This window comes from Pygoscelis adeliae, unplaced genomic scaffold (assembly GCF_000699105.1).
Source record: "Pygoscelis adeliae isolate BGI_AS28 unplaced genomic scaffold, ASM69910v1 Scaffold112, whole genome shotgun sequence".
Classification (NCBI taxonomy): Eukaryota; Metazoa; Chordata; class Aves; order Sphenisciformes; family Spheniscidae; genus Pygoscelis; species Pygoscelis adeliae.
Window position 1 is genome coordinate 80,820 of NW_008824232.1, and position 26,752 is coordinate 107,571.

The following is a 26,752-nucleotide window of genomic DNA, read 5'->3' on the forward strand; positions in this document are numbered from 1 at the left end:
CGGGGGAGGAACCTCTTTAACATCAGTGTCTGCAGGACTGTGATGGGGGATGCATCTTTATACCGTGGCTACATACAGTGTTTATCTGGCAAACTGGACGTTTAAGTCAGCCCAGAAAAGCAACCCCAAAGTGTTACACCAACAGCACTTCACTGATCACAGCACAGTTTTAGGAGCAGCAAGGCAGCATCTGGCCAGCTACCATCAGACAGAAGGCAGGAATACTTAGTTCATTACTTCATTTATTTTCTTTCCCCTTCGATTTGGCCATGCCACCGAGAAGGACGCTGCAAATAAAGGAGACTGGTTCACATCCTCACAGAGAGGCAGCGCTTAATACCTGCACATAAAACAGTCCTGCTCTAGCGTTTTCATGGGGACGTGGACAAAGCAGATGCCGTACAAGCTCCCACCCCAGAGACCCCTGTGAAATGGAAGGCCCCGAAGCCTCCAGCGTGCTCCTACCTCGCAGGTCCTGCTGCGTGCGGGCGCCAGCCATGCTCTGCCGCGGCATTCGGAGGGAGGTCCGCAGGGGAGTGTGCCTCTGCTCGTCCAGGTAAGCGAGGTCTTCTAAGTGGGCTGAGCTGGTGGCTGCCATGAGAAAGCGAACAGCTACATCACACCTGGCTTTCAGATCTAATTTCTGGTTAATGTCTTTTTCCTTTTTTAAGCAAAATACACAGAGTTGTAACATTGAGTCAACACAGCTGAGACGAACCAAGTCTAATTTCCCCTAGCAAGGAGTAAAGAAGTGTTTTGGTAACTTTTTCTCATGCCACATAGGTATTTGCTCTGGTTTAGTCTCCTGCTGAGGTTCACAAATAAAAAAGACACATGGAAAATGGAGACACGGAGTCTCTTATATGCGATCTAAGTTCTCCCAATCACAAAACTTACTCAATCACGTGTGTGCAAAGCTTGACAGAGGCAGGCGGCATTTCCTACTATGTAATAGACAACTCAACAGTGCATTTTATGCTGAAGCCTACAATCTCCTCTTCAATTATTTTAGAGCTACTTAGTTTGGATATTAACATTTACCTGTTCATAAAGCCAGAATTAGGGGCAGAAAAATTAAACTTTCAACAGACCAGCAAAAATACACGAATAAATGAGAAAAATGTTATCTGAACTAAAGAATATAACTTTACTATTCCAATGTTACTTGCTCATGGGAGAATTTAGTCTTCTTTACAATGCTAGATTAAATAGGAATAATTTATCCGTCTCTGCAGAAAGTGCCATCATTACATGAATAAGCGTGGCTGGAACAGAAACTGCAGCTAGAAACTTTATCTCTCTCTCTCAGAAACCTGCAGATAATACAGTGCAAGTTATTTTTTATTCCATTTTTCAACTGAAGCACATGGACTGTCCCACCGCTAGCCGAGCGCGCACCTCCAGATGAGCGGGCTACTTCTGCGGGGCAGAGCTACGAGCAGTGATCCCCAAGGCATTACGGCAAAATACAGCAAACAGGGTACAACCAGCCTGGTTTTAAAGGTATTTCTCTCCAAACGCCATGGCCTCAAGCATCACCTCACGTGCGGCACTCCCTACCAAGATGTGACATTTACAGCGATCATTTCAGCGATCAGTTTTTAAGCAACGCTTTTTCCACAGCTGCCCGATGACGACAACCATTTTTAAAATCGAGTTTCATGATGGGTGCTGCACGGTTCGGTGGGAAAAGCCTCCGGACCGTATCAGAGGGGAATGACTTGAGTTAACACTGGCCACAAAGCTGCATCAATCATTTTTTTTTTTATTGGTGATGATTGGAAGATAGGAGAAAATGCGGTTTAAACAAAACAAATTTGGGCCACTTGCATCTGAATTTACCCACCATTCTGCCATGTCAGAACCCTTTTCAGTCAAATAATTTACAGGATATTATAAAACAAAGGAATGAAAACTCCACTGCATGAAATAAGCTTCCCAATTACACACAGAAGACTTAAAAAATAGTCTTTGCAGATCACCAGCTCTGTTCTTGTTCTGACAACCATTTCCAAAATATGGTATACATTTACCAACGGAAATCACACTGCTCAATATTCGGCTGCTCAGTACTCTGTATCTGATACTGCTTTTTTTTTCTTCAGTTTTTGGTCCATTACTGTAACAAGATTATTATTTTAAATTGAACTAATTAAATGACTTCTTCAAAGACTGCCTGTGAAGCTGACATTAATTCTTCGCTGTGAAATGAGTACATATTTTGATATAGCTCTCTAGAGTAGCTCACGGCACTGGACTTTGCATCCTTCATCCTTTGCACGCAACATGATGTAACAATTCAACAAAACGGAAAGGCAGAAAATTTCAAAACAAAGAGAAACATTTTTTACTACAATGCCTAACGACCATGTAAAAATCTTTACAAGATCTTGTTGCAGTCAAAAACTAAGCAAGATTCAGAGACTGTAACAAGGGGTGGGGAGAAAGGGCTTAAATTTGGCAGCAATTTTTAATGCTGTTCTTAAAATTGCCTGAACTCTCTATGTAAGTTTTAAGAAAAAGAATAAGAGAGAGACAGAGAGAGGACAAAAGGTAAACAATGGGAGCGAGAAAAGGGAGGAGATAAAACCATCAAAGTCTGTTTTTAGAAGTCCTTCATGCTCTTCTACTCTTGTAAAGTTGATTAGATGTTCATTGTGAAGGAGCAGATTAGAGCTGAAATGCTGCAATTAGAAAGATGTGCCTTTAGTGTGGATGCAAGTTATTGTCTGTAAGCACTAAACCCACGGCAGCTTGCTCACAGCACCTCCAGCATTCAGCTTCAGGTTTCACTTACGCTACGGTGGCACAGGCCAATGAAATGTGCCTTTTGCATAAAAACGTGTGCAATTTATGTCCACTTTTTGCAGTGTAACTGAGCCGGAGGATCTGCAGTGGAAGAGTGGGTGTTACTGCAGCAACTGCAGGCAGACCCAAAGTATCCTGGGGTCCAGGGATACAAACCACAAGCCTGCCCAGGAGCCTGGTACCGCGTCAGGCAGGTCAGTCCTGCCCTCAGCCTTCATCCCACCGTCTGTGCCGGCCATGCCAGCGTCAGCTGGAGTATGCCTATATATTTGATGCACTCAGACATGTGGCTGCTGACCTCCTCATGAAAAATAGGACCGTTCTTGTTAAATAAAAATCCCTTTTCACTTCAGTTGATTGCCAGGCAATAAGATAAAAAGCAGCCAGCCAGCATTGCCTAGCACTGGCTAGTGCATTCAGGATATAGTGAAAAACCACACCAGAAACGGCCCTAACTGATCCTGGGAGAGTTTACAAAGGAATATTCAGGCAAAGGGGATCCCCTTTTTTAAAAAAAATAATTTTTTAAAACTGAAGTCTGAATGCTTTTCTTTTATATTTGTAAATGACACTGCAGTAAGCTATGCAGACCATTAAATGAGGATAAGGATTATCATCCTTTCCAGGCGTATCTTCTAGCCTTGAATGGGAGTTATTAATGCGTTACACAGAGCTCAGCAGTTTTGCCGCGCCAAGGCTTCGTTGCATACAATAAACAAACTTGCTGGCTGAAAGAACTACTGTTTCTTTGTGAAGACACCACACTTTTTCTTTACTGAATTCTGTTAAATATCCTCAGTTCAAGTTACCCTGTTGAAGCTGCTCCTGCTTCTCTGAAAAAAAAGGGAAGAAAACAAAACTCTCCATATTGGACTTGCTGCAAGCAGAACCGAGCACCCACAGCAGAGCACAACTGTGCGTATGCTCCATCACTAAATATATATACATATATATGTATAAGAGTGTGTGTATATATGTCTCTCTCTATACATATCTGTCAGCTGGTGAAGGACGTTTCCTCCCTCTAAATTCCATATTCAGTCTTGCTCCAGTCCCATTTTAATTCTATCAAGCACATACAGAGCCATCGAGGATGACCAGAAACTTTAATCTTGCTGGTAATTTCATTTCTGTATACAAGATCATTCAATGTAGCAACAAACTGATAAAAGCTCCTTTTTCCAATTTATATAATAACAGTTAAAACCAAAAATTATTTCCTCTCCAATTACTCATCAACAAAAAACTAAAATAACTTTTTTAAAAAAAAAATTCACATTAGTCCTTGAATAAAGAATCAGTTTTACAATATGATTATTAGCAAATTTTTTTATTTCTTCAGTCTCCAGGAAAACACCCTCAAACAAGCCAATCTTACCCACACGGAGAAAATACTGCGCTATAAACATGCTGCATGCCCAAGAAGCAAGACCTGCAATACTCCAGGGCAGAGAGCCTCCTGCTAATTGCACAGGATTTTAAGTACCAAATTGTTATTCTTAAGAGGCATAGATCATGTGCCACACACCACCTGTGCCGCCCAAACTATATTTGACTCACAAAACACACACGACTTGCTTGTTTCAGAAGCATCAACTAGTGGCAGCTCCGCACCTAGCGTGTAGTTTTCTTAAATCCGTACTAATCGTGTTAATTTAAAACTTTGTGGAAAAAAACTTGATGAAGAGACTCGCTGGGAGAGTATGCCCGGGTTTTCAAGCCCAGTTTTTCAAACTCTATCAGCTGGTCTAACCAAGCATGGCATCTCCCACTTGACACATCACTTTCTTTAAAACAGAGGCTAAAAACCACCATGGGCATATTTCTTACGTTGCAATATTGGCAGTTCTACTTTTTTCTTCCAAGAAGGCTGCCTTTAAGGGGGTTTTGTTGTTGGTCTTTTTTTCCCCTCCTTTTTAAGTCCTCAAAACCCACTTTTAGAATAGCTTCAGATGAATGGAGTTCTGTGATATTTCATCTCTTACACAAAAGCCACAGTTAATAAGGAGCCGAGTGCCTCATACACATCAGTCCTATCTTCTCCTTGCCGCCTACTTACAGGCTGCAGGATTTTCCTACTTACAATCCAGGGAATGGTTCTCAACATGAAGCCAAGATTTCTGGAGCCTAAATGATGGACAACTGGTGACCACAGCTGTTAATGCAGAGCCAGACTTTGAAGACATTCTTAGAAACTGGTTTCTAGACTGTGTCCACACCAGCTAGCAGCTAAAAGGAGGATTAGCAATGTTGGGACTCATGATAGTTTCTGAGGAACACAATTTTGCCAGCACTTGTTGAGTTGTGTAATTAAAAAGCTTTTCTAATGCAAAGGGCTGAACAATCTTTCAAATTGCATTGATCTTCCAGGATGTGGATTTTGGTGAGAAGACAGGAATGAAGCCTGAGAGCTGTTCTTCACACTCACCCAGTAACTCAGCTCTACAGAGACACGGCAGTCGGTCTTTTATTACACATCAGGAGCATCAACTCGGCTTGCTCCAAAATAGCAAACGGCAAAGGCACGACGATCTGGCTGTTCCGACGGCTGCTTGATGATACTAATTACTGTACAACAGGCAGAAAGGAGTTTCTGAAGCAAACAACAACTGAGTATTTTTCGAGTCCCTACGATACACATGCAGCCTCCTGGAAGAAAAATTGTTTCATTTCCTGGGGAGAACTGCAATCCTGCCGGCATTTTTTATTTTTTTTTTATTTATTTAAAGAGTTTGCATTTCAACCTCTGTCCTGTCTGTGAAATGAGAAGCCAGCTGCAATCCCAGATGATTTGCAGGGGTGGACTTTGTGCACTGCCGGAGAAGAGCATGACGATGGCCAGCAGCCTGATTTATTGTTGGTCCTACAAGAAGCGAAGAGTTATTCCTCAGCAGTCCAAAGCCAGGCTCTCTTCCCATCTTCATCATCATCATCATCTACAGCCGCAACCGAGGAGAATTGTACATGACGAACTGCAGTCAGCGTGAGCTGCCAGATCCATTTCACATTTTGCCACGGATTATTTTTGCGATTGTCAGTACAACTATCCTGCCATTTCTCAGGCTGATGAACTGAGATTTATCTTCCTGATTTAGAACTGAGGAATAATTAGAGAGATCTAAGGCCAGAGGAACTAGAAGTAATTTTTCCTGAGAACATGCTTCAGTACTTCAAAAATTATGCAAGATCAATTTATCTTAGAAAATATAATATTAAACTGTTGAAAGCTTCCCCTCAATTCTGAACCTTATCCTATGTAATAAGACACAGTGACTGCAGATGAAACACAAGAGAGAACAAAAGTACCTCCTCAAAAAATAATACTTGTATACCGCAGACACAAATCTCCCAAGGAAATGGTAAACAAATAGTGGAAGATAATCCAGTTTCAATGTTAACATTTGAACTACAAACGCAAAACAACCTGACTTGAAATTGGATTTGGCAGCCCAGGGAGGGGGTGGACTTTGCAGACAGGGTCTTCTGGGGGAGATGCTCTCATCTGAGTCAATGGATTCAGCTTGCCATGACTGACGCACAGATCAGACTGTGTTATTCAAGGTAAGATACTCTGTGTACCCCAAATTCAGCTTCCTTACAGCTGTATTAATAAATATGCTTCAGCTTTAATGACATAATTTTTGGCTGGATATCTAGTCTAAGTTATCAAGAAATGGTCAAGCACAAATAGGACAATACTAAGTTTTGGGGTTTATCCGAAGCATCTTCATTTCTTCTCTCTCCTTGGAATAGTTCATATGAAGAGTTGCATCTAATTCAGCATTTAATCATATCCCATAATGAAAGTAAAAAAAGAAGAAAAGTGCAAATTTTCGTTACACTGCGATGCAGCTACCACCGCAGGGCTTGCAGAAAAGGATGTGCTCCACGACAGATCTCATTAGACCTTCTTTCCCCCTGTTGCAGTGCATTTCGTTTAACACCGTATTTCTCTCTGTGCTATTTTTGTATCAATTATCTTTCCCTCAAGCAGAGTTAACGGTATTCTTAAAAAGCTTCTGCTCTGCTTCCTCCCGTGTGGTCTTCAATGGGTCTTACTGTGGTTTCACATCTCTCAGGTTGGTCACTCCAGACCGGATCACCGCTCTCGCCCGGTTTCTGTGACCTTTCCTGGACTACTCCAGGGAAACCATGGGACAGAGGGAAATATGAACATATTTCAACATTAAAAACCCCATTTTTGTGACCAGTTTCTTCCAATATCTTTCATCACTTGCTCAGATACCGCTGCTTGACCTCGTATTTTTCTGACCTTAGGTGAGAAAGATATTTGCTTTTCTGGCAGTCACGCTTTTCAAGCCACATTTTATAACCTTTCTTGTACTATTAGCTTGTGCTTTTGCCCTTGTGCGGTGCAGGCAGAGGTAGGCAGGCCTGCCAGACACTCAGCGCTCTGCCAGAAACACCCTTAGAGGACCAGCTGCCAGATAGTGGGATACAGGATGCTCCCCAAGATAACCACTGCTGACTGTGTTCTCAAAAAGACATAATTTATAGGCATTTATGCAAATCCTGCCCTCACCTTCAAAGATATACTTTTCTAATGGATAAAGAATTTAAAGTTAGTAACTAATAATACATTTGCTGCTACTTTATATTCTCCAAGAGGAAAAACAGAGGAGCTGGTATTATATAAGGGCATTTTAATTCTCTGTTAACATTTAAACAGACCTTATAAACCATGCATGTGGTCTAAATAACACAAGATTTCATGTTTCATTTCACAGGTAATGGAAATAGAATGAGACGTTCATTGTGTACACGAAATGCAAACGTTCCTAAGCAATTTGTGTCCATTCAAAAACCTGAATGCCCAACTCCAATGCCAAGCGTCTTCTGATGATTAGTAGGAAAAATGTTGAAGTACATAAAATGAATTATTGTGCGTATTTGCCTGGGATGGGATGGGAAGAAAATGCAGTTGAAGCTTTCAGTTTCTGGGAACAATAAAACAGCAAAGCAAGTGGATTCATATGGGGCTGAACTGTAAAACTGAGTTTTAAAGAATTATTGGAAGACCTGGGATTATTTTTATAGGTGTTTTTCTTGGATCATAACCTCTCAAAAATTGCAGTCCTCTCTCATTTCAGAGTACACACCATCTCTCTCCTGACAGGTAAAAAGTTCTGCAACACAGAAGTAAGGACCACTTATTTTTTTACTTTTGGGGTTTTTTGGAAAGAATTTTGCTAGCAAGCCCTGACTACCTTTCTGAAACTGTCACCCAACCCCCTGGAGAACAGATAAAGGCAACAAAAAAGGAAATTATAATTGCTTTTTTGGTACTTTGCTGTTGCTATCAGTGCCATAACCACGGAAGATTTCCAGATTAGCTTTGTACCCTTTCTCTTTCCCCAATAATATGATCATCATGTCAATGAAGTTGTCTCAGATCACTGAAGTCAGTCAGATTACAAGAATTTACACCAATCTGGAGCCTCAAGAGGGTTTTAACAAAAGCAGCATAACACCAAGGAAATCCGGCTGTGCCCAAGTGGCAAAGCTGGAGGTGCTGGGGCCTCTCAAATGCAGCAAGTACAGGAATTTACCTCCAGCAAACATTGCATTTTCCCCTTACTTTCACGTCCAACATGGCTGAAAACTTACGCTAAAGCTTTTCAGAAAATTCAGCCATCTGACCTTAAAACTCTGAATTCAAACAGGGTAACTTTAGCAAAATAAGCTACTAAATGCATGACATCAAAAATCTTCAGTAAATCCAGGTAAATCTTCTCCAACTCCAAGAGTCTACGAGAAACCAAGGCCAATATCCACAAAGAGCCACCGTTCCTTGCATCTAGCTGGAGTGGGATATGTTTCACTTTCCAAGATGAAAGCTATACAACCATTTCATTCCACCTGGTTTTATGCAATTTAGCTGATGAAAATCTAAGTTTCTCAGGCTGCGCTGTGGCAACAAGTGTTCTCGCCAAAGATAAGAGGAATACATCGAGGGAACCACTTATCTTTTTTAATTGATAGGGGCTTTATAAGTAAAATGGCAGAAATAACTATAACCTAGAAAATACCAAAAATCTCGAGATTGTAAAAAACCCTTGGAATTCCAGAGAGACATAACTAAAAAATGCTGAAAGAATATTTAGCTCCACTAACCTGCGAGAAAAAAAGTGCAAGAGTAGTGCTAACTCAGTAAGATGATCTTTAAAAGATTCCCTACGGAGATCAAAAATACTTTTTCTATATCAAAAGACAAAAAAGACAATATGGAGCCAGGCTGGGCTCCTCTCTGCATTTATAAAGACAGTCTGTGTATGGTGCATGAAACCAATTTCAGGAGCTGAATTGCATTTTTATCTTGAAAAGATTTGATGAAATTTGAAGGTGGAATGGACTCAAGTGCCTGAGCTACCCCCACTGACTTTAATGGGGGGCTGGCTCTGAGGCGTGGTGGCACTCATTGCAATGTAAGGGAGAGCTGTTAATGTGGATATTGGGAGAAAAGAACCGGCAGCTCTGGTCCCTGAACTTCCTTAAGTTTTTCCCCCTCAAACATGGTATTAGTGCTTAGACATTATGCTCACATTTTGCTTAATTTTCTTCTAATTTATGAGTACTACTTTACCTTACAGCCAAGCTGTGAGCAATTTGTTGTCCACAGTTATGTGTGACCCGGAGACCTTTTAAATTCTCCCACTCCTGCGAGAGGGATAATTTGCTCCGACCCTTTTGCAGCACAGTTCCCCTTTCTCTTCCAAGTCTGTTTTGCGATGCTCGCTGCCTGGGCAAACAGCAGTGCCCTTCACAGCTGCTTCTGACTTAATACCATAAAACTGCCTAACAACTTTTATACTCTGTGCAGTAACTCACTCAGTATTGCTCACTGTACGTGCTCCCACTGAGCCAATGTGAAAGACATGTTCTCGCTGCTCCCACAACTGGGCTTTTAAAAAACTCCAATCACATATATGGTAACCCATGAATCTCAGTGATTTACCAAGACCCAGAACTGCTCTACCAAATCTCACATCCCACTTTGGCATTTTAAGGTACACAAGAGTCTCCAGTGTTTTTCTTCAAGAGAAAGTATTTACCCCAAAACGTGCTTTTAACTGTTTCTGAAGAAATATTACGTAACAGAGTGCAAGACGAGATCAATACATGTTGGGAGAACTGCCTCCAATTGTACGCTGTAGGGTGAGTGAAGGGATGCATTACACGGCAGTGATGCTGTTTGTAAGCCTGCTATAAGAAAGAACATTTTTGTGCCATTTTGGAAGATATACAGGGAGAATCTTTAAAAAAAACTGAAGAAAAAAAGAAAAAAGCCACAAGGTGTAAGTGCTACCGTGCTTTGGTCCCCAAGAATAGACTGTTTGTATATAAATTCAACTGCATTTAAAAAAAAGACAAGAACAGTCTGTTTTAGCAAAGCTGTGGTTTCATGATTACCTTAAAATGCGAAATACCACTAAAAGAAAGGCAGCTTTCTGCCCCCCCCCCAGCCACTCTTTGCCTCCACACTAATGAACATGTGGCTCAAAATTTTTACACGTATTTTCTAGAGGGTTAATTTTCAGCGGGATTAGTCTACTAATCTGGTTTATCAAACGGCTACACAACGCGTAGCGCTGGTGCAAGAACGTGGAGTTGGCAGACAGCGCAGGATTAAGTCTTTGGGCAACGGCACATTTTACAGATAGGCTTAAGTCAACCATGACACTACATCTGGTTTCCCTCTCCCATCATTCAAGTACGCAGATAATGAGGTTAACCCGTCTGGGGAAAAAAAACATACAAATCTATCACCTAGAAAACATAATTTTCTGGTGCCATATAAGAGATCACACGTAATTGTTTGATGAGAAAAGGTTAAGCCAAATCTTGTATTCTTGTCCATAGTTACTACCACAGCGATTTATCCTGGGATATGAACTATGTTAGCTGACATACTACTTAAAAGCAGCAAAAACCCCACAAAACAAAACCAGCCAGAAGGAAGAGGTGTTCCTGAACCTTGCTAGATCGTTTTCTCTTGAAAAGGTATTTGCCTCTAAATGCATCAAGCAAGCCAACGACTTCCAAAGTCGGTTAAACCAATACACGCACGTATTTAAATTTATGGTACCTTACCTGCCCTGTTTTCTTTTGAAGGTGTTTACGCGGTGTCATTTATAAGAAACGAACCTACAGTAACAAGGCTATGCAAGAGGAGTTTCCCACTTTTTTCCTATCCCCTCTTTCGATTCTGAAATCCCATGCTTTTACTCTTTCAGACATAAGTAGCTTGTGGTGTTGTACCTCCATGCTTAGGGTACCCATATTTTAGCATCTATAAAATCTCATTTCTACATCGCTTTTAGGCCTGTGACTGTCCAAAGTGGGATTAAGAAGGAAATCTAATGTAGTTATGCAATGCAGCCTGAGTTGCCAAGAGATGCTGTTTTAACAGACAATATCCCAAGCTCTGTGCAGTCTGGACTTTCTGGAGCAATATTCATGCTGCCAGCCAGTGGGAGAACCCTGCAGGGACTCTACAAAAAGACAAAGACTGTATTTTTCCATGTGTCTATACAGACAGACATACAGACCACCTCAACAGAATGTTTAACTCCAGGGAAGTTACCCAGCAAGAAAAAAATATGGGGCAGCAAAGCAAAGGAGAATAATTCCAAGCAAGCAGCTTTTCAGCAAAGCTTTAATATTTTTAATCTTATCTCTTGTTTCTGTCCTGCTGTTACCAGCTTCAGGGGGAAACTTAGCAGACTTAAAAGACATCAATAAGATATGTCACAGCATCATTTAGGAATCTGTCAAACACCAGACATGAAATTAAATTAAGAAAATTTTCATGTTATGCCAAACCAAAAAATTTCAATCATTAGCAAATCCCAGATGCTGCAAAAGCCAAATCACTGCGTGCACACGCGTGTGCTAAGGTGTTCAGGGCAAAGTCCACCAAGACAGATGGGATCCATAGCAACTTTTCTGTAGAGAGAAAGTACCATAATTCTCTTAACTCCAAAATTCTTAAGATCTTCAGAGAAGATCAGACACTTGATTTTACTTGCAAAGAATCCTTTGAAACAGTAGAAATGGCTGTGATGTCTTGGAATTATGCGGTACTTTAAACCCAGGATTATTTGCCTTGTAATGATAGCAAAGAATCTTTTTTTTTTTTTAATGTATTCACCAATAATCCTACAGTCGTACAATTTTGTAAAAAAGAGACCACAGATTGCTGAAATAACCATTAAACGTCATCAGAACCAGTTTTCCCCACGGGAATTTTCCATTTAGAAGCAATAAGTCAAATGAAAAGACAATTTTTGTCATGCTTAATGATGATGACTACAGTAAGGAGATTTTTCTTCGGATAATGAGAACATGAAAAAGGCTGTGACATGCATGTACTGTGTCTGGCTTTATTTAATCTGACCTGAAGGCAAAAAACGTTTATTTCTTACCTGCTACTGAATTTGGCCGTGGCATAAGGTAAAGAGGAATAGACTGCACTGACTGGGACAAGACCGTCTCCAGGTTCCTCTCTGGGATTTTGTTCAGGCTGTAGGTGGAGGCCGTCATGTTCTCATCCACGCGATATAAGCAGGAGTCCATGCTGGATTTCTGGGACTGCCAAGGTTTCAGGTTTCCTCCAGATCCAAGTTCTTTACTGCTTTCCCCTCCATATTTAGTGCGTTCCACATTTTCTGAGTAACTTGTCAAAGTAGCTTGAAGGAAGAAATTATAAACAAAATGAGTAACAAAGAAAGAATGGCTTGCACACACGCTGCTCTACGCCGAGTTGTGCAATGCAAGAGCCAAAAAATTATGTTCATCGCATTTTCCACATTCACATAAATCAGAGATTACGGAATTTAGTTTAATGATGCTGTTTCTGCTTACTACTTCTAAAATAACATTTAGGCTATAACGTTTTGGCTCATACCGTTAAAAGCCATTTATAATTACAAAGAGTATTAAAAATTATGTGCCGCGTTGTATTCGAATACACAATTCCAGAAAGAGCAGAAATTATTAAGGAAAAAACATTATCAGTGCTCCTCGTACCTTTTAATTTGCATCGTAGTTACCACCTTTTCAGGGAGTGTTTGCAGAAGTTTATAACCTTGCAGTGTCTGACACTGAAAAGCCATAGGCACACAAAGCCCCCACCTGACTTGCATGAACAACCAACTCTCATGGATTAGTTTGGTTCAGAAATTGAACCCAATATCTCATTTGATTGACAGCAGGTTTTTAGGAAGCTTTAACTGTAATCCACACATTTTCCCTTACGTTATCTCTTTTTTCAGATCAGGATTGTTGCTATATTAACTTTCACACTGGGGAGTGACAATACTGTACTGATCCACACCACTAACATATTCTCCCCGTTGGTGTTTTCCCTTCCGAATTCTAATGCAGTTATCCCCTGGCTGTAACTCCCTTTGGGCTGTTGACTTTCCTTTCATCTTTAGTCTCCCACATATTCGTTCAAGGTCATAATCAGACCTCTTAAGTATTGAGATAAGGTCCCAACACCCATACCGGCTTATCTGAGTGTGTCAAACTTGCCTACTCCCTAACTTAGGGGGAAAAAACAAAAAAACAAAACAAAAAAAAAGAAAAAAGAAAAAAAAGAAAAAAGGGAGATCACAAACCAGAGCTCACTATCCTCTCATTGCCCCAATCACACACATTTCCACTGAAATTCAACTCAACCCTGAATATTCTGACCCCCCAGACGTGCCCCGTGCTTGTAGATCTACTTGCTAAATCCACTGAAATCCATCATTTTCACTTAGCCGTGGTAAATACCTTTCCCAGTCCAAATTCTCTGCTAATTTCTGTGTCATCTGTCCCTGGACACAACAGTGTGGATCTACCGCTTCTTGTCTGCAACGCAAACCATACTGTAATGACTCCTCAGGGGTAGCCTTCTTGCCTTCACAAAAGCCCATTCCTGAACCAAGGGAGATGCTGCCTCGTTAACAAACAGCACCACATTAATTTTTATATTGATAAACACAAACAGTAAATTACTCCAAAGGCTCAAATGCTTTTAGGCTAAAGCTTTTTCGATGCCAAGTTTTAAGCGTAAGCCGCCTAGAAAAGAAGCTCCAGCCAGAGCACCTAAAGGAGGATGCAGTTTAATTGCAAATGGGTAAGGGTTATTTTGTTTGTTTTCCTAAATGCATCCAGAAGCAGAGAACTACATATTTTAGCCAGTTGTTTATGTGTTGAGTACAGGAATAATTTCACTGCCTACCATTAGGCATTCCTTTTAAATTCTCAGAAATACCCATATAGACCTGAAAAAATATGGAAGTGATGACACTTAGAGCCAGGGGCTCTGGACGGCTCTCCTTACCGAGATGCCAAGCAGACTGCGGGACTCTATCCCCAGTGCAAAACCATGAACTTCAATGATGCCCGACTAATCTGGCTTAATTATACATGTTAAATGATATTATAATAGGAACCAGAATTAACTGCTTACATCTAAAGTCACAAAATCATCGTTAAAAAAACCCCCAAGGCCTGTAATTCTTACTGTGCCTGTTCTTTAGCCATCCCAACAAACTCTGTGCAGCATCAACCTTTACCTCTATGTCTGTCGTTTTATTTCTCAATATTGGGTTTCTTGTCTATGCAGCGGGATCAGTATCTTCAGATCTCATCAAGTGTTCCAAAATTTAGTTGTTTGTAACATATTTTGAAATTTAAAACCAATGCGTGCAATTGCTAAGAACCGGTATTTGCTTGTTGGCATTTAAACCTACGTTTGCTGTCAGGTTTACACTTTAGCATAGGAAAATAAGATGAAAACAAGAAACAGATGTTCACAGACTTCTCTTGCTCCCTCAAATTGTTTAATACTGAGAAATAGGTTTTAAACTGGTTTCTAGAAAATCTCCATTTCAAAGTCTGGGTCTGCAGTGCTAGGCATACTACGTTGCCTATTTACAGAAAAAAATAATCCATTGATCCATTAAAACCCATTAATTTTAAAAACCTGTCTCAGTATATGTCTAATTAATCTTTGTAGAAACACATCAGCAGCTGAAATCAGGCATCTTCCAATACATCAAACTGAGGAAAAACAAAATAACTATGTGTCAAAGTAAGTTTTCTCTAAATGAAGCAACAACAAAAAAAGAGCTAGTAAATCCTGCTGGTCCCTTTTCTAATCGTCAATTTGTGTTAATTTTAAACATAATTTTCACTGTTTTACACTAAAGCTGTTTTATGTGCAAACTCTTCATTGAATCAGGTATTTAGGATTGTTCCCTGTGGATTAATTTACCTTCTGAACAGCCCTGGATGATATAAGTACCGCTACACAGGCTGGAAGCGATTGCTCTATGGACTTAATCTCTTCTATGAGCTATTTTGAACCAAACCAATTTTGACTTCATTTAAAAAGCAAAAGCGTAAGGCTAGCTACAAGCCAGCAACATGAACCGACATGCGGAGCACGTCTCCTGGGGAGCTAAAGCTTACCAACGGTGTGACCCAGAGAGCTGCTCAGAAATTACAACTTTGCAATCAAAATTTGAGAAAGCAACATCTAATTTCAGAAAATTCACATTATCTGCACCAACTAAGGTTGATGCAGTGTGATACTCAGGGGTAAAAAGTTGGTCGTGCTCGTACACAAAGAAAGTGCCAAGATTTCTTGGTTAGAAAGAACTTCATGTCAGCCCCCGATAGGATCAAGCCCATGAACATCCACAACCAGAAAGAAATCTGCAAAATAACATTATTTCTGCAAGTTTGCCATATTCACACCCTAAACTTCCCAGAGCTGCAGAGGGTATTCCAGGACAGGGTCTGTGCTGATATGGTTCGGGTGTGTGAGTACACCTCCCCATCATCTCCTGCGTTGGACCCTGCGGGGGATTAACTGTGCTTCACAGCAATAACCTCTTTAGAGGGTTGCATGGGGAATGAAGACCCACCCTCGGGATGAATCCTGCTTACAGTCACAACAGGACTCCTGTTGCATCATTAATGTACCTAAACCATATCCACATGATATGAAAAATATTCTGGGCCTTAATCCAGATGCACAGAAGCCAACTGAAACGGGCAACAGCAGCTACAAACTAACACGATGGCATCGCTGTCCATACTTCTACCGTCAAGCAGATTTTTGTATACTTAGAATACAGAAGGAGAGCATCGGAATATCGGATTATACTAAAATTGACTCTCACGTTAAGATTCCTTCTGATATTACTACTTTGGTTAGATTGAACATCTAAATAAGTATTTTATGCTCATCATCTGAGATCTCTTTGCTCTGTAATTCGTAACTATGACTCAGCCGACGGCCTGTGGAAAGCGGGTCCCAATCCCCACAGACCCAAATTATACATTACATTGTTTAAATTGTGTCAGTGCTAAAAGGAGCTGCAGGCACACTCATGGACTCAGCTTAACCCACAGGTGAGAAACCCAGTATCTGAGGTTTTCATCACTGGTATCAGCTCACAGGACACCTTCAGGGGTTTGCAGGATGAGGGGTGTCACAGCCTTGGGAGAAGGAGCGCTCCCATGCCGAGGGGGCTTATAGCATCCCTGCCACTGGAAAATGACAATGCAATTGTTATTCTGATGGAGATAGCAGAATTAACACTTTCTTAATACAAGGTTTAAAAAAGAAACAAATGGTCCTTCAGACATTGCCAGTAAATTTCTTACAGGTCCCATGAATTTTTTACAATGAGGGTAGTGAGACACAGGTTGCCCAGAGAAGTTGTGGATGCCCCATCATTGGAAGTCTTCAAGGTCAGGTTGGACGGGGCTTTGAGCAACCTAATCTAGTGTGGAAGATGTCCTTGCTCACAGCAGGGAGGCTGGAACTAGATGATCTTTAAAGGTCCCTTCCAACCCAAACCATTCTATAATTCTATAATTTTTAAACCCAAGGATACCTAATCAACCAAAAGCTCAAAAAAATGCAACCTCTTAACAGATAGCGTTCTCTAAATTTGGGAAAGATAAACTGATGACCGCAAATCCATCAAAGAGCAGGAATTTTTGCCTTAAGCCATCTGCTGAGAGGCAGATCTTTCAACCCTGAGTCTCTAACAGACGATACCCAGCGCATCAGGTTACGTGATGGGACACGTTAAGCCGGGGGTGCCACGACAGGAACACACCGTGACGCGAGAAGGGCTGCAGAGATGCCGTGAGAGAACATGCATTCTTTTCACTGCTGAATCCAGCCAGAAAGCACAACCCTGGTGAAGAAAAGCAGAACATTGCAGTGCCTAGGCCCTGCTCCACCGGAGCCAGTGGGCTGCAATCACACAGACCACGGCACGTGCCGGCGGCTGTCGGGAGCAAAAGAGACGTCGCTGCCGCGCGGAGGCACAGAGAAGATTATTGCAGGGGATGGAGTAAGACGGGGGCAGCCATGCAAGTCGCACACTGAACATGTGAAATCCGACAGCCATGCAGAAACATCTGAGGTTCTCTATAGCACTAAAGTAATACCATATGTATATAAATAGACATATGTGTGTGTGTATATATACTAAAAAAAAAAAAAAGTATCTCCAGTCTCAGCTGGCACACAGTCTCACACTATTTAATATGAACACAGACAGAATTTGAGGCATCTAAAAGATCTGAGCACTGTAGAATACATTAATGAACAGTAACATGGAAAGACCCTCGAATGAGAGGATGCAGGCCGTGCGGTGCCCCTTTGCAATCCTCTCCATGGCTTTCTCCAAGGATTTGCCGTATCTCTTTCCACAAGATTTCAACACCGCCCTCTGTAACAGCACTACCCGCATCAGCTTTGAACAGCACAGCCTGGGCGTCTTTGAAGACAGGTGGACTTTGATGCCAGAAGGGGATACACTCCAGAGATGCTGGAATCATTTTACAATCCTACCTTGCTTTTAGTATTCAAGATTTATGCCTGCATTTTGCTTGGCAGAGCACTTGCCTACGTCAAGCTTTCATTTTCAGACTTGGCTCATTTCCCTTGGTGAAACATTTTGATTAGAACTTTTTGCGAATAACATGGTTTAAAATATTTTTATTTCTTTGGGGAAAAAACAGAACTGTATCAAAGCAGCAGTTTATCCAAGACAGCACTGTAGATGTCACTGCAGCCAGTACTACACTTCTCAGAGAGTTTCATGTATTTACAGGATAGCAAATATTATTTCTCATCTAGTTGCAAGCTGGCCTATGCCCTGGAGCACAAGGCTTTCAACTGTACTTGTCTCAAGTCAAACACGCGAGGGGATTTTTACCATCCCATGCAATTCTCCTTGAGGCAGAGATCATGCCTGGAAAACGTCAACCTTTATGTTCACCTTTCAGATGGAACTGCAGGAGAAAGCAGTTTTCTATAGTTACCATGTTATGATGACCAACAGCTGTAACATTAATTATATGTAAAGATTTATAATGTCTCAAGTAAGAAATAGGGGTTTTGTTGTTTTAAAGAAAGAACTGCAGCAAAGTAGCGAGCTTCCTATGTTGCACTGAAATTAGGTACTAAAAACACTCATGCAAACTCTGCAAGTTAACCTCGTTTCACTCATCTCCAGTAACACACTAAAACACGACTTGCCTTATCGCATTAGAGATGTCCTACCTAACACGTACGAGTTGGCAAGGAGTAAAATAAATTTTTAACCCTAATCCAACATAAGCCTTCATAAACTCAGCCTAAGAAGGATACACCTAAATATAGCCGTGTTGCCACAGACCACTCCAGGGAGCTTGGCTGCCAAACAGAAAAATTTGGCAGGCAGAAAGTATAAGCCCAAACCTTTCCCTAAGGAAGGCAGCAGCCTCGGGCAGTCACATGCAACCCGTGCCCCAACAGCCCCTGGAGCACTCGGTGCTTTTAGAAGAATATTATTCTCTGCTGGACGCCATCAGCCAGTGAGTTTAAAGCTTCTCCATGCAAAAAAACCCCAACCCTTAAGTCTGCCCTGCTCAAGGCTTGAGGTCAAAATCCACACCACGCTCTGTACATTTAACTTCTCTTACAACACTGGTCTCAAATGCGGGGGGGAACCCCACTGGCTTAATTCATATAAGCAATCCTGTAAAAAGACAGAGATTAAACAGGTAAACCCATTTCTGTTTCAAGCCTCGAGGTATCGTAAATCACAGTAAGCACACAAAAGGTCTTGAAACATAATGAAAAATACCTTGACAGTAGCATCATGCTGACCCTATACTCGTCCTGTTCTAAATCTGAATTGCCTTCTGCACTGGCTGACAAGCAGGATGAAGAATGGTACGAATGCCTCGAAGGGCTCGTACCTGCGTGCTACTCAGACTAGAAATGTAAGGCCTGGGTAAAACAGCATTTCAACCGAGCGAGACACTCCCACCATCAGAGCACAACTCACTGCAAATACCCTGCCTGTGAGACAGAACAGATCAGCAAAACTTTAGTTTATAAACTTCAGTTTATCACTTGCAGAAACAAGGTAATGAATGTTTTTAAGCACAGTCCACTATTGTAAACATTAAAGAAAACTGTTAAAAAGGTTCCAAGTCTAATACAGAAGTAGCAATCTTGATGGCTGATTCAGCAAAGCATCATTAAAATACCCCACATGCTCCTAAATACTATTATTTAAACACATCCCTCTCACAAAACCACACGTACACATCTGGAGTAACATCTCCACGACAGCGATGCACTACAACTATGGAGAAGGGCTTACCGAACTGCAGAAGTGGCCATAAGCTGCATGCTCTTTTCCTTGCCCAACCTGACCCCGTATGCTGTGCTTCCCCTCTGCATGCCTATATCTCGCTGCGTGTGTCAGCGACAGGCAACCGCTGGATTTTAACAGTGGGGCTGTTAAAACTTCAGAAGAAGAAATGCAGGTCCTGTACATACACATCCCTTTAACCCTACATCAACTCCCATCACCTTCTTGATTCAGTGCCCTCTCTGTGTTGTCCACCTTTTACTTTTGCCTATCTCATCAACATCTGTTCACCTTTTTTCTCCTTCTTTAGCATCAGCAAGGACAGTTTTTCTTCTTCTTTTAAGTCTCGAAACTGTTTTAAAATTATAACATTTAAACAAGAAAGCAGAAAGGAGGCATGTGTGGGGGTGTGTGCACAAGGGGAGGGAAGTTATTTGTATACTTGGTATTAACTTTTTGGGCAAGCTTGGATCATTGTCAAGCTCTTCATAACCATGAAGGTTAAAATCTTGCTGCTCTTAAAATAAAAGCTGAGAGTCCCATCTAATCTCACAGCATCAACAGCTAAAACTTTAAAGAAAAGTCACTTATCACAGTATCCAAAATAACACTGTGGGAGTTGACAACACTGAATTTTCCTCTAGCTGTCTTCTGAGCCGTCTTTTCAGTTTATTCTTTCTTGCAATTTTTCACTCAATTTTTTTCCATCTACTGGGCTGGACCATAAAACGAAGCAAATTTCACAGTTCGAGTACAACATCTGTTCTGTGCCGCTTCCTTCAGCTTTAAACACACTTCTTTCTCCTTTTTTCCAGCAACATAACAAACACCTGTAGCTGACCCATTATCTATCCAGTATTTAAGGGCCAGCTTTTGGTGTTGAATCCAACCCTTGACGCCTCAGTGGCTTAACTGGGGGAACACAGAACTGTTGTATCATGACTTTGTGGCTTCTCACCCCTGACATCCACCATGAATCATGTCACGCGTGCACGCATGCATTTGCTTTCTGCTTAATTTGTCCTTTTAATGAAATGGAAAAAGAATTGAATCGGGATCCAGAGATGGCGTCCTTCTGTACTTCATGTGGTTGGGATTCTGGGACCCCACTAATTTTGCTCAAGAGCTGATGAGACGCCTGATAAATAGCCTCCCTTTTCACCTCCTGAACTGTCAGCCCCATCACCTGCAATATGCAGATGCATTAGTGAACAAAAGCTCATTATTCATCAATATTAGACATTTTTCAGGGAGCTCCTCCTTTGGGGAATGAGCCCAAATGGGAAGCTGGCTCGATTTAAAAAAAAATCTGTAATTCTTAGAGATCTTATTCATTATTAACAGAGCATTTCATAATACTGATGAGAATGTCAGAATTCAAATGCTTTAGCTGTAAGATCACAAAAATATTTAACCTGAGTTAAATTTATCTTGATGTGCCTTTTGAGCTGCTCTTTGTTCCTTTCTCAAAGCAGTTAAACTTGCAAACAAATCTGTCTTGTTTTATTGTCAGCAGCAGCTATTCTGCTTAGCATGCACTCTAGATGAATTTATTAACAAACCTATTTTTAACCCATGAACACACAAATCTGTAGAAAGCAGCAACTTGATAAAAGCTCAGGAGTCAGAGTAAAAAACAGCAAAAAAACAGTGAAAAAAGCTGCATGCCAGGGACCTCCAGGAGGGGACGGGGGTCCTTTACATGTCATTCTTCATTGTAAAAACCCACAAAATTTAAGTGACAGCAACTGGTCCACATGGTATTAGACCTATCTACATCACTGCGGCAGCGGTGCAAGAGGATTTACACAGCTCACTGGTTTCCCTTTAAGCTGCTTTAATATCATACCTATTTCCCAGCTCAAGATGATCCCCCTAACAATTAAGCGGGGAACGCAGTGTAGATCATCACAGGATTCTACATTAAGGAAAAGCGTGGCCCCATTTCATATCGGAGTAAATTACAGCACTTCTACAGGAAGATTCAACACGGAAAACAGCCGTTCTTTTAACACCCTTGGGAGACTGCTGCTAAATGACAAAGTGCTGCTTGAACATCACAAGCACTTGGGTAAGCTTTACATACTGGCAAGAAATGTTTTCTGTTTTATTTTGCAGGCTTGCTAAGACTGCCGGAGATTTTCTTATATTCTGCTGCATTCAAGCAGCAGAACTCTACAGTCCACTTCTGTGGGGACGTGAAGTGCAAAGTTCCCCCGTAGCAGCACGTGATTCTTTGACCAGTTTTCTTTTCAGTAGCAGATTTTGAACATTAACAGTTGGCTGCTTTTACATAGTGAGAGCCAAAAAATCCTGGAAGCTATTCAGAGGTTAAAGTCAGGTCAGCGTTTTCACCAGCCATTCTGTTTTACACGAAAAGGATTTAGTGGCTTTCAGGAGAAAGGGCTGACTTGCTCCTATCTCTCCTCTTGGCTCACCTCCTCTCTCCTCCTCCCCCCTCTCCCATTTCTTTTCTTTTACAAATAAGAACGTCTAAATTTGAAGATCTGGACCTTGTAATGTTTTTTGTTACCCTTTTAACATAAGTAGACTGAACTTCCCTTTACTGTAGAGGATCTAGAATTTCAAAATAAGTCTGTTCTAACCCAAGTGATGCATTTATTAAAGTCATCAGTAAGCATGGAATAGTCCCTGTTCTGTGCAGATTAGAGATACGACACGCTTGTTCTCTAATAACTGAAATTATATAAGAGGTGACATACAAACGGACAGGAATAACTCCAGGAGGACAAGTCACCAGAGGAAACCTGACTGGTTAAAATTCGGTCTTTACATCCAGATTAGAACACCAAAATGCCCACTCTATACACCTTAGTGGATAGCTACGCTCTTAATGTGGTTAATTTGGAGTCTAAGGAGCCACACTCTGATTTAACTTTGACAAATTAATGCTGTGTCTAGCAATATAGATATGCAAAATGAGCTCAACTTGTACAAAAACATTTTATGCTAAGCAAAAACACATGGAGAGAAGCAATTATGCATAATGGTGTAAGGACTGACTTCCCACGTTGATTAACTGTTTTCTGTCCTTTCCTAAGTCTCAAATATTTTACGAATAGCACGTTAACCTTCTGGGACACGTGTTAAAGCCTCTGTGTTTTAAAATACAAAATTTGGTGGTGATTCATGATTGAGAGATTTGGAGGTGATGCTCGTTGCAGCTCAGGACTGACAGGTGGCAAAGACCAAGAGATCTTCCCAAAACCATAACTTTTATCAAGATGAATACGAAATATATTGGAGCTTCCGATTATAAAAATAAACCATCTTGGAGCTAATGAGCTAATAGTTTAAATCACTTATTTGGTTGGGAGGAGTAGGAGGGACCATGACTCAGGAAACATAAAATGCCTAGGGAAATGTTTACTCTTTTTCTACACGTAAAAATGGCACAAAAACGTAAGTAGTTTTGACAAGGAAATCTCTGACAGATTTACACTTTCGAAGTACCACGTGAAGCTGCTCAGACCAAAAGTCACACCATTACAGTCATCCTTGCAGAGAACAAACACAAGCAAGGGACACGCATACAAGAAGATCTGTATCCAATAATCGAGGAATGCAACTGAAAGGGAAACCTGGTCCCTGACCCTCCAGAAACAAAGGAGCTGATGCGTTCCTAAAGGGGAGAGCAAAGCACAAGGTGGGCTTTGCTTCCTACATGTGGACAATTTGTCTGCTCTGTTCTGTAGTGAAAACAGTTCTAGGGAATTGCTGTCATGCAGAGAGGATCTTTCAAAATTGTTGCACACCCAATTCCCAACCCAACAGGAGGGTAATGACCAAACTGCGCGTCCATCTCCCACGGGAAAACAGCCTCCCCTTGCTCAAACTGACCTTACGCCTGCAGAAGACAACAGAGGTACAGAAAAACAGACCTAGCGGAAAACCTCCTAATTTTTTTTCACTGCTGGAAAGTATGACTGGAGGAGACCATTTTCCCCACAATTTGTTACAGCTGTCCAGCTTCTATCAAATGCCAGAACAAGAAGGTGTTGAAAATGTTATTGTCAAAGTAAAGGGGGAAGAGGGAAGAAGGAGAGAAAGAGGCTCTTGTTTTCCTTTGAGTGCGAACACTAGCAGAGGAAAGCCTTGGTTTTTGAAAGCCTTGAAAAGTGCTTCCCCTTATTTCACATGAACATATTTTTGCACGACTTTTCCATCTGGGATACATTAACGTAGCCTTGGGATAAGCCACCTTCTTTTATTTTCCAAAGTTTCCATGCAAAAATCTAAGTTCCCAACAGAAGAACCTCTAAGAGAGAATCCTCCTTGTGAGGAGTGAAAAAAAATGTTTCAGACTTAAAAATTAATTACTATAGACCTACTGAAAAAAGGGATAGGGTAGAAAGTCTGAGCGAAGAGCTTCAGTGCCTTATCACGTCAGGAATCGGGATCATGCTGATGCTTCTCTGACACGCAGGGGTGCCACGAAGGCCACCTGGACCTCCTCTGGCTTTCACATGGACAAGAAACTCCAGATGCAACCAAACTGCAGCAACCTATGGTTTCATCGCCTTCAGGGTGGCACCCGCCAACCAACCACGAGGGCCAGACAAGCCCAACATAATAGTGTAGCACGCACTGACAAATCTCATTAGCAAGAGCAGCTCATAAAAGCAGAGCACACGCATTTTTGCCGATTCTGCTGCTCCACTTCAGGCTTCATTCAAGTCTTAGGCTTAATTCACAGCTCTGCTGAGAGGTAAGACCCAGCTGGAATCAAACGTCCACTTTTACTCACCATGATCCTCCAGCCCAACCAGGCTTCAAGGGGCTGCTGTTGGACAGGGTGAAGGTCTGATCGTGGGACATTGTGAGCAGAGAATGAAGGAGGTGTGATACCGCAATGACTTTTCCCAGAATTCATTAACCTACTTCGGTACGCAGCTCAGAATAGCTTACATACTTGCATTTTAAGATCATGCAGGCAGAAGTGCTACAAAAGTTGCTGTGGCATACAGGAGCTGAACTAAGCCCAGATTTCCTGATCTGTTAAGCAAAATATTAATCACTAGTACAACTAACCTCCCTAAATTATCAACCTTCCCTTCTTTTTCTTTTTTTTTTTAAGCACTACATAAACTGTTGGCAAAGTAAAATCTTCTTAGCTGGAGAAATGCTCAACATAAAATGCATGGCAAGGACAACCAAGCGAGGACCATGTTGTTCTGATGTTACGTAGACATTACTTTTCTCCCATTGTGCCTTTACAGTTATTGAACAGAAATTAATCTGTGTATGTTATTTTCTCAAGATCCTTTACACTTGCAACCTACAGATCACACGAATGAAAAACCGGCTACAGCAGCTACAGAAATTCACTGAAATTTATGTTAATTTAATCCTGCTCCTGCCCAAGGCTGAGCTTAAGAGAAGCAGTCATTTTTGAGGCACAGAGTCACCGATAAGGTGGCAGTGACAGTCATGAGGCACAGAAGGCAATCAGTCTTTTATATTTATAATAATATAATCCAACAGTATTTGAATTATGAACGTGATGCCATCATCCATTCTCTTTCCTCCGACATGAAAGAACAGTGGCTATGGACTAAATGGCATTAAGGGAAGGAAAATCCTGAAAAAACAGATGCTTCTAAAATTACTTGAGATAGTAGGTGGGGATGGCAGCCCCAAATAACAGCCACTGCCTGGCACTGAGACCATCCCATTTTCCTTATTGGACTAAAAAGCTTGTGTCTCTCTAAATTAGCATCTCCACATTCATAAATGGGCATGGACAGCAGCTGAAGGAGAGGATGCAGAACAAAAGAAAAACTTGGTAGAAAAAACCCCAACAACCTCACTAGAATTAAAGGAGGCAAAAATGCATTGGGAAGAAAGATTGCAAGAAGCAAAAAGGTGAAGATGGGATGCAAAAATAGAAGAAGAAAGGTAAAACTCTTCCTCTTTCACCATTTAAACAAGTTCCAAAACACTGCATCAAATAATTTACTTCTCAACCTCATCCATCCCAATTTTCACCAACTCTACGTAGTTTTACCTATGATGAGTGGAAGACGGAGGGGTACAATTCACCTTGGTCACTGCAGTATTAACTCGAATAATGCAAAACCATCCCATTAATTAGCAAATGCATGTAGATTATAAAAATAAAGCTTGTCAAACCAACACAGTCGATGACTACCTGGCTTTGCAGTAGAGCGAGGAGGAGGATGGCAGCACTCACCTATGATACCGCTGTCTCTGCTCTCCAGCGTGGAGGTGGGGCTGGTGACGGCGCCGTAGGTACAGTCCTTGGCGGTGACGCTGGTGCTGACGGGCGGGAGGGTGGAGCAGGGGCTGCTGGCGGGCGGCGAGGCAGTGCTGCTGGTCAGCGTGGAGCAGGGGCTGATGCGCTGCGTCACGGCCGAGCTCTGAAAAACGGGAACCGGGAACACGTCACTCACCACAGTCAGTCACCGTGGGGGAAAAAGTCTTTCTATAGCTCACGCCTGAGGATTTGCTTTGATGAAGTTAAAAAAGTGCTTCACTGTCCGAAGTGAAAATGTCCGCTGTGCCACCCCGCACCTGTGGAAAACGCAGAGACACTGGGCCTGTTTGCTACTTCACTCCTTAAAGAGAAGAGATTCCAGCTTCCACGTTCAATAGGAAACAGAAAACAAAGTGGTATTGACCCAAAGTCCGATTCCATGCTTTATTAGGAATATTGATAATTTTGTTAATATTGAACTGAAAGTTAAAAAAAAGCACAAATAAGCAAAAATTATCATACAGTGAGGTAAATTCTGTGCCTCTGTTTAAGCAGAGATCTCCAGGGTGGTTAAGTATATGGCATGATCTCACCTTTACTTACAGCAAGAAACATCATATACAGGAAATCCTACAAAGACCTCTGGGCCATTTCTGTCTGCTCAGAAACCTCTGTGGGGCTGCAATTTTTATTTTGCTCTGTAAATGTTTCCTCCGTTCAAGAAAAACAACAGTGGTTTTACACCCTTGCAAAGAGGAAGCTCGAAATCCCTTATCCAGATATGAGACAGCCCTTCCCCGCCCAGACATGCTTTCCCCACCAGATAAAGTTTAAAAAAGAAAAAACATAATAGGGAAAAGGTTGCTCTCCAAAGGCAGAACAAAACAAAAAAATGCAGCAGCACAAAAAAGATGGTGTTTTGAAAGTTATTTTGGAAAGAGCCTATAAGATACTGTGTGCAAGAAGCTTGGGGGAATTTATACATCTGATGCTGTGCACAGAGATTAGTTTATTAAGA

At 41.5% G+C, this 26,752-nt stretch overlaps 1 protein-coding gene across 1 annotated transcript in view; it reads right to left on the bottom strand.

Moving 5' to 3' along the window:
- The window catches only part of TANC2 (tetratricopeptide repeat, ankyrin repeat and coiled-coil containing 2), a 206,759-nt gene that overhangs the window by 71,862 nt on the left and 108,145 nt on the right, over positions 1-26,752 (bottom strand). The window contains 3 exon segments of the mRNA XM_009334881.1: positions 466-591; positions 12,255-12,518; positions 25,711-25,897. Coding sequence (XP_009333156.1) covers positions 466-591; positions 12,255-12,518; positions 25,711-25,897 — 577 coding nt within the window.